Below are 8,817 nucleotides of genomic sequence, written 5' to 3'. Positions count from 1 at the left end.
CCTTACAGTACACTGAACATTTGTGTGGACTCTTCTCTTCCTTGGTACCTGAGATATAATTATCTATTCCTCAATTATTAATAAACTTCAGAGTGGAGCAAAGTCTAAATCAAATATGAAAACGCGCAACGTCAGGCGCACATTCAAGATTTCAAATACCACAACGAGCTTCTCGTCACTAGCTCTCCCAGTAAATTTTTATTCCCTCACTGGATCGTAATAATGAAACTTAAAATTAAGTCGTAGGCGGCGCCCCTTGGAACACCGCGCGTTCATTGTCATGCCTGCCGAGCGTGAGGATTTCTAAGAAATTCTTCGGCTGAAAAAGTTACTTTCTTCAGCAAAGTTTGCTGATCCAATTTGTTGGAAGCCGTAAAAGTTAAGGCTTAATAGCCCGTTATTTAGCAAACCATGAATCGGCAACCAAGAATAAGAACTTCTAAAGTCCACCGCAATTTCGCGTACTCTGAAATTAATGGATGAGTATGTCCCAAAGTTTGACTCTATTGAGCTTAATCGCGTGCTAGTGAACTGCCAACATTTGTGGTTACAGTTTTAGATGTTTATATGAGCCTTATAGTCTACAGAGATTCTGGTTTCATGAATCATGAAGCCAAACGATTCAATTTCATGGATAATTATTAGTCTTTCAGTCTAATTTTAAGCTGCCTATCTTTGGAACGATTACCTCATTTTCTTTATCTATAAATGTTTGACCTGATATTAAAAATTTATCTTTATTCTGATTTAGTTTGCGCCAGAATGAGCAGCTATATAGTAATTGCATCCGACAGGCGTCCCGCAAAACGCAGCATAGCATAGCATTGCAAAACATAGCGTAACATAGTAAGACATAGCATAGCGCAGCATAGCATAGCATTGCAAAACATAGCGTAACATAGTAAGACATAGCATAGCGCAGCATAGCATAGCATTGCAAAACATAGCGTAACATAGTAAGACATAGCATAGCGCAGCATAGCATAGCATTGCAAAACATAGCGTAACATAGTAAGACATAGCATAGCGCAGCATAGCATAGCATTGCAAAACATAGCGTAACATAGTAAGACATAGCATAGCGCAGCATAGCATAGCACAGCAAAGCATAGCGTAACACAGTATAACATAGCATAGCATTTCATATAGCGTAGCACAATATATCAAAGTGTACTACCGTCAAGTATATAGTAAATAAGTTTCTGATATTAAGATCAGGGGCCGTATTATCAAAACTTCGTAAGTACGCAAAATCGACTTACGAGAGGCGTAAGTGCTGACTTGATGACGTAGCTCTAGAGGTGGTATTATCAAAACATTTGCGCGGGAAGATAAGTAACGTAACTGTACGCCTGCTCGGAGATGTCGTAAGTGGAGTTCCGCACAAGTTTAGAGTGTCTGCTTGAAGCGATAGGAAACTATTGATTTACTAGCAAGTAGCAACACCTTGATTTGTGATAGAATTTTGTCATTAATCCGACAGCGCGGATTATACACGCATAGAATGATGGCTCTACTTGTGATGGCTCCACTACTTGATCGTGCAACATTTGCACGATCAAAATATGTGATCGTGCTAAACAGTGCTATTGGAAAAAAATTCAATTCATTTTTTCAAAAAATTTTTCATTTATTTTCAAAAATTCAATTCATTCATTCCTTCTAGTCGGTACTTTATATCTTTGCCAACCATAATTTTTAGCTCCGTACACAGATTTCTTCTTCAACTCACGCTGTTAATTAAAAAGAGTTCACAACTATTTTAGAACGGCTTTTTCTGGGCCAACAAGGAGCAATACCGACAGACAGCATTCGATAGTAGATACCATCGAAGGCATCGATTCCCGCCATCGAAGTTCTCAGAATGTAAACAAATCCCAAGCCTCTGATTGGTCAGTTGGCCAGATGGTTTTGATAGTACGCTTTTAGCTAAGTCTTACGTACGAATGTTTTGATAATGCCAAAATTAGGGTATACCTACGTAACACGTAACTTTTTTGTCGGAAGTACGAAAAGTTACGAAGTTTTGATAATACGGCTCCAGGCCAAGTGAGGCCTGTCGCCGATTCTTGTAAATTCAACCCTTATTCCACAGTTGCATGCATCCAGATTCTGTTCCGATAACTTAACTAGAAAAATATTCAAAATCTTTTTAAACAAATTGGCAATTTCATGCTGTTCACCTGCCGTTTCATTCATCGTGAATTTTATCCACAGAAAATTGGATATTCTCGGAATCGAGGCTACAATATCACTCACGAGTTATTCAAGTATTACTATCGATGAAACTCTTATTAAAAACGATGTGAATATTTCAGGAAAATATTTTCCCCCCAAAAAAGCTTGTGAGGTTCAGATATATTTCCTTGTTTGTTCTTCTTTCGATAAAATAATTTATTGTTTAGCTTACCAAGCTTTATCTTCCTCGGTGAAAATTTCCGTCCGTCAGATTTAAGCGAATTTCAGGGGATTAGATCCAATCAGGGTCTGGAATTGATCCCATTCATTCCTCATGTTGATGCAAATGAGGGATCCGGAGAATTCTGTGGAAGATTTTTCTCAATTACCGTACGTGGTCATCAAGCACGTAAGGCGAGTAGTGCAGGCTCCAAATGCTTTAGATTTGATTTTTTCAGAGATTTGCATAAAGACGAAGTGAGCATTGCTTCCTAGTGAGAAGGAAGATAATTTCCTTTCAATCCTTCAATAAATGAATTGAATAAACCACATAACAAAATTCTAAAAATTTTCCAGAAATCATAAAAAGTTTCCATGCATTCACCGAATGTTTCCATTGGAAAATTAAAAGTTTTCCATGCATTCACTCGCAAATTTGCCTGACATCTGCCGTGTGCGTTACTTTTCGTGCCCCGTACATGACTTTCTTGCGCTCGTAAATTGCCCGCAGGTTTCCATCTTCCGGCCTGGGCAGGGGACGACGTCTCCTATAAATCATTTAAATCATTGTAAATTTGATACGGCGCCCCTCCACCTCCACCTATCCTCCCCCTCGGTAGTGCCCACTGTACTCACCAGATACGTATGAATTGACCACAAGAGATAATTTTGCTATATTTTATTCCCGTTTACAATGATTGTAAAACTTAATACGAAATGTTTAATGCTTATTTCGAGTGCTGCGGATGTTCAGTGTATGTATGATATGGGAAATTCTACTGTGCAAGATATACTGATAGATTATTTGATGTCTCATTGGTCATTTATATTCTTTTACTCGTGGAAATTGGAATCATATTAAATATTTATTTTTATATAAGCCTTTTAAATAAACGAAAAAAAAACGGAACAAGAAAATACTGTTTGTAAAATCGTTTACAATATCATTTAGCACGTGTATTTTAAAAATGTATGGTTTCCATAGAAATCTTCAATTATGCTTTAAAGACAGCAACTTTACATCTGACATTTGTAGCGCTTTTTCTAGGGTGAATGCTCATGTGATTACACATCCATTCAATTATTAACAAAAGATATAAATGAATGATTGTTAAATAAAGTTTCCGCGGATGATTACAATTTATGTCGCAGACACGATACACTGAGCTGATCCTGCGACCTCTGGCAGAGTGACCGGGGTGGTGGCACAAGCTTGAGTAGCCCGCCTGCGGTGGTAGTGTTGGTACCACGTGGTAACACAAGCCGGAGTAGCCTGCTTGCGGTGGTAGTGTTGGTACCACGTGGTAACACAAGCCGGAGTAGTGGTGGTAGTGTTGGTACTAAGTGATAACACACGCCGGAATAGCCCGCCTGTGGTGGTAGTGTTGGTACTAAGTGATAACACACGCCGGAATAGCCCGCCTGTGGTGGTAGTGTTGGTAACAAGTGATAACACACGCCGGAGTAGCCCGCCTGCGGTGGTAGTGCAGGTACCACGTGGTAACACACGCCGGAGTAGTCCGCCTGCGATGGTAGTGTTGGTACCAAATGATGAACCAGCTGCTAGGAAGAATTCTGCTGTACCTGAATAACGCTTCCCGTAGTACATAGGAACAAGTACGGATTTTCCAGCCTAGAAATTTTTCTCTCGTTGTCGTGTGAGATGATGTGACAAGAAGCTCTGCCTTATATTGATTTTGTGATAAGCCGACATGATTATTCAAATAACCGACGATTCGTTTCCTCAGCTTGAACTGTCTATCGCATGTTGTGTTATCTGGAGATGCCGCCAATTGTACCTCTAAATAATGAAGCTCAACATTATCCTCGAAAGATCTACACAATTAATCCACTGTAAACTATTGATCATCTTCCACTTGTCTGGTCAGGCAGAAGTGATGGCTCTGAGTGTTCATGTTGAGGAACAAGGTTACGTTGTAACGCTTACACTACAGAGGTAAATATCCATCAGGATTTATCTGTCTGCGTTATCATTTGTGAGGTAAACCAGATCAAATTTTTCTTGTTTAGACGACCATTTAATCAGTATGAACAATATACTTGCTTTGATGTGGCGACTCTGGCTTATCACAAACACCTGTGTTCCGATTATCAAAGCGTAACTTGTATAATTTCTTGCTATCTAGTTTGATAATCAATTTGATAAATTGCCGCACGAGAGGAAAAATAAGTCATAGAATTGTTCATATTGTGTGAAATGATAACATTTCCAGTTCATGCTACGAACAGTTTTGAATATCAATGTTTTGTAACCTGTCTGATAACATAACTCACTTCGGTCTGAACGCAACTTTTTAAAAATTAAAATTAAATTACGTTCATCTTGTAATAACTACACGATGATGGAAATGATTTCGTTCCTGTGCTCTGAATGGATATAAGATCACATAACTCTCTAAAGGAAGTTTCAAAAATATAAGTTTTTACTTAAAATAAATTTTATTACGAACATTTTCTCCAGCTATCTATGTTGGACTTTTCGTTCTTCAAAAAAGAGCGCGTCGTTCAAGTTAGGTCAAATCAACCAATATGGCTAAAGGTTAAGTCTAACTCTTGACAAAAATATACATTAGTTACAAAAGTTTATTATACTGAAGCCATCGAGGGCACAAAAATAAATCTGTTCATCCAAGTTTAGAAGCAACTCTGAAAATGAGCTTCATTGCAACCTAAGCTAGTATAGAACCATCTATAGTGAAACCAAGATCTGGTTGCGACCCAGACAAGCAAGTTGTCCACAGGTTACACCTTGGCCCTGAAGTATTACGCGGTCGTCTCTTTGAACTGGATTTCCTCAGCAAGAATTTATTTTCCTTTGGTTTTTCACTGCGCGTCGGCTGAGGTACGACATCAGTACCAGTCTTATTCATGGCTGGAATTTGTACAGAGTCGTTACCGAGATGTGTACTGCATAGGCAACTCACCAAGTGATCAACGTAAGGAACTTCGTTGGAAAAACCTGCTATGTTTAAGTAACACTCATCGTCTACTATTGAATCATGTTCCTGCAAGTGGGCGGTGGTGTCACATTTCACATTCGTCGTGCCGTTGTCAGTAGTCGAGTTTCGGGCGTTTGAGTAAACATTCTTATCACTTTTCGTCGAGTTTCTACGTGCACACCCGATTTCTTTGTCGTTGGCCACGTAGCCTTTGACTAGCTTGATGTTTTTCAGATTGTCGTCTGTTGCTGGGAAATAACCTGGAACAAGCAAATCAGTCACTGCGTAGTGAAGCGAGTTTTCTTCTCTCATCCTGGTATCGATGATATCGTTCTTCTTGCAGCCTCTAATATTAGGAAAACAAACGTCGACGTTTTTATAGCAACGGAACGAGCTCACCGGACTATTATTCATGACTTGTCTAGTTGTCGATGCCTTGCAAAAAGATAGAGTTCTCGCAGTTGGAGTCATACCAAGAGTCAAATACCGAGATCGTTCCAGAATTATGTGCTCATTTTTGCACGATTCTACTATATTGATATCTGATGGCGGTGCGAAGCTGACGATTGCGACGTAGTCTGTATTCGCGTGGACGCAGCAGCCGCTCTTGCTTGGCTGCTCACACCAACACTTTGACTTGTTGCCCAGGGTGACGCCACGGGACATGGATGGCGCAGGACCTAAAACGTAAATTTTTGACCAGCTCTCAAAAAATTAGGTATTACTTCAGATTAAGTGCATCCAAAAAAAGGGTGTTTTTTAATTATATGTTTTTTGGGGTGTAGATTAAGAATCAGAAATTCGTTTTTTGCGGTCGGCATCGGAAATTTTTTAATGGAACCTGTTCCTAACTGGGCCTAAACTGCGAGGTTTTCGTTGATCGGCTAGGTTTTTTTTATTACCACGATTTTCTTAGCTCGCTTTCGTGTCCGTCTGTCTGTCTGTCTGTTTGTGATGATCAAATCTTGCAATCGATATTTCACCAACTTTCCCGCTAGCTAGCGCTCTGAAACTTTTAGGGAAGCTTCTCAAATCAGATATATCAGCAATACACTTATCAAATGTTCAATGAACCATCATATTCATCATATCAAGTAATCACCAAACAATTAAATACATATGCGCCCCACGTTTTTCGTTTAGATGTTGTAAAATATTTTAACTGAAATAGTACAAAAGACCAAGAGAATGAAAGCAAACAGAGATCAGTAGCTGCCGAAAAATTATTTTCTACTCTTTAGTTCACATGAAAAACGTGGTCTTTAAAATTTTTTTTATACATTTCTCTATGTTTGGAGTCCGTCCGGCAGCCGGAAAAACCTAGCCAATAGGTTTTTTCTATGTTTGGAGTCCGTCCGGCGGCCGGAAAAACCTAGCCAATCAACGAAAACCTCGCAGGTTAGGTCCAGTTAGGAACAGGTTCCATTAAAAATTCCCGATGCCGACCGCCAAAAACGGATTCCAGATTCTTAATCTACACCCCAAAAAACTTATAATTAAAAAAACACCCTTTTTTTGGATGCACTTAATCTAAAGTATTACCAAAAATTATATCAACACCTTAGAAATTCTTCGCCATTTTTCCTATATTAACAAGAAAAACTTTGTTACTGTAATGATTATCAAACAATAGTTACAATACAGATTTTTACGATTTTAAATTGTCACTCGCTAACCTAGGGTTATAAAAACTTAGGCCATTGGCCCCAGAGGTTAGTTTCTTTCACTAATTCCCTTGAAAACTTAATCTAATTATTTTTCTGGAGTAATGAAGGATTCCTTAACCGAAAATGACATCCAGTGTTCCAACATTGCTAAGTACAATTAATACATCAATGGTGAAAAAGTTTAGTTCACCACTGCACTAACCGACGTCTTCATGAAAAGACTCCGACGCATCGCTCCTGGCAGCGAGATTCTTCGTAGAACTGGCCCTCCTCATAGTCGGTTCAGCCAGGGTTCGCCTGTGTCTGCTGTCTGTCCGGGAATAGCAAGTGATCAAGCACTCTGGCACTTGTATACCGTACCAATACCATCAATACTTTCTACATCTAATCTTAATCTTAAAAGTACCTTCTAAGCTTAATTAATTTAAAGTACTAAGTAAATTCAGTTCAGTTGGCATACGGCTACGCGAACACGACGCATTGTAGTGGCTTGTAGGATCTACCGATCCACTTAATTATCATCGTGTCGAAATTGTCCAAATTTTAATCAAAACTCTAGCGGTACTCGGTCACGAAACCTCCTGGAACCAATGGCCGGAAGTTAATGGACTCCTTATTAATTAATACTAAAGTTAGGATAAACATGTTTAATAAACTGGCGTGAAAAGCAATTTTATTCTATTGATAACAGACTTACATTGGCTTTCTCTGTCGAGGATCCGCGATTGAGAGCAACCTCGTTGCCTCCTTGTATTTTTGTCGAATCTCAAACAAGCAGACTTCTCTTTGGCTTCAAGCTTTCGCTCCCCTATGGGCCCTATAGCAGGACATACTTTGCTGGTGCCCACAGATTCTTTATTCGAAAACTGAGCCTGGGGCATGCAATCCATCAGGCTCGGCGTCGGCGTGGACTGGAGACGCGGTGACTGAAGTTCAAAGTTAGGTTTTATAGAGCTGTTGGTGTAGGCGTTCTGGACAATTTCATAAGATTTCCAATTAAACTTGATCGGAGAGCGGATGCCAGCGTATTTCGCATGATCGCTTATACGACGGTGTTTCATTGCAACACTTCGTTTCACAAATGGGATTGTTGGCTTTTCTAACATACGTTGCTTATTCTTCACTGATACCACCCGTAAGCTAAAATTTGCTGCGTCCGGCATTCTGTTCAACTATTAATCACATTAAACCATTAATCACATGGACTATAACTTGCTAAAACCGAAAAATACAGAATGCATTTATAGCATTGCCTTAAACTCATCTAATTAATACGTTTTAAATAATTACTAGATAATTAATGCACTGAATGACAATATTTAGTTAACACAGCACACAGACACCAACGTGTACGCTACTCTGCTGCTGGCCCAAAACTAACTACCAGTTGAACTTGAACTTGAAAACTTGAAGTTAGCTAAGAAGGTCGCCTCACAAGATTAGGCAAAAACGAGGAATCAAATATTCCTTTCCAAGCAAACTGACCAGCGAGCTGATAAACAGTGCAGCTCTGATCTCCATTATCTCAACGCCAACACAGTGGGCATACCTACTGACCCGCATGCTGTTATTCGTTGTAACTATTGTCTCAAGCCAACACGATGGGCATACTGACAAAAATTTGTCGTTCAGTGTTCGTCTTACAATTCGTGCGATGATGAGCCGTTGATATATCATTTCACTCACTGATGTTGCAAATTAATTATTACATTACATTGTATCAATAATTTCGTTGAGTTGGTTAAATATCGCCTAGATTTTAAAAATGTCGTCATTATATTCGTAGTTACGCC

At 39.3% G+C, this 8,817-nt stretch overlaps 1 protein-coding gene across 1 annotated transcript; it reads right to left on the bottom strand.

Annotated features, from left to right (window-relative positions):
* Nucleotides 1–4,594: 4,594 nt before the first annotated feature.
* On the bottom strand, nucleotides 4,595–8,403 carry LOC108681630. Its single transcript, XM_018170682.2, has 3 exons — nucleotides 7,722–8,403; nucleotides 7,227–7,334; nucleotides 4,595–6,037 (listed from the first exon to the last, which is right to left on the bottom strand). Exons 1-3 carry the CDS (start codon nucleotides 8,185–8,187, stop codon nucleotides 5,088–5,090), a joined length of 1,524 nt encoding a protein of 507 aa, XP_018026171.1. The 5' UTR covers nucleotides 8,188–8,403; the 3' UTR covers nucleotides 4,595–5,087.
* Between the last annotated feature and the right edge of the window lie 414 nt (nucleotides 8,404–8,817).

Source organism: Hyalella azteca, unplaced genomic scaffold (genome assembly GCF_000764305.2).
Source record: "Hyalella azteca isolate HAZT.00-mixed unplaced genomic scaffold, Hazt_2.0.2 contig9747, whole genome shotgun sequence".
NCBI lineage: Eukaryota > Metazoa > Arthropoda > Malacostraca > Amphipoda > Hyalellidae > Hyalella > Hyalella azteca.
The sequence above is the reverse complement of the archived record's forward strand: the minus strand, read 5'-3'. Positions and strand labels throughout refer to the sequence as shown.

Excerpts from the sequence above, each read along its gene's own strand:
- LOC108681630 (XM_018170682.2), bottom strand. The coding sequence starts at position 8,187 with ATGCCGGACGCAGCAAATTTTAGCTTACGGGTGGTATCAGTGAAGAAT. Across the intron at positions 7,335-7,721 it reads CCTCGACAGAGAAAGCCAAT|ACAGCAGACACAGGCGAACC; the intron begins GTAAGTCTGTTA and ends ATTCCCGGACAG. Across the intron at positions 6,038-7,226 it reads GTCTTTTCATGAAGACGTCG|GTCCTGCGCCATCCATGTCC; the intron begins GTTAGTGCAGTG and ends TTTACGTTTTAG.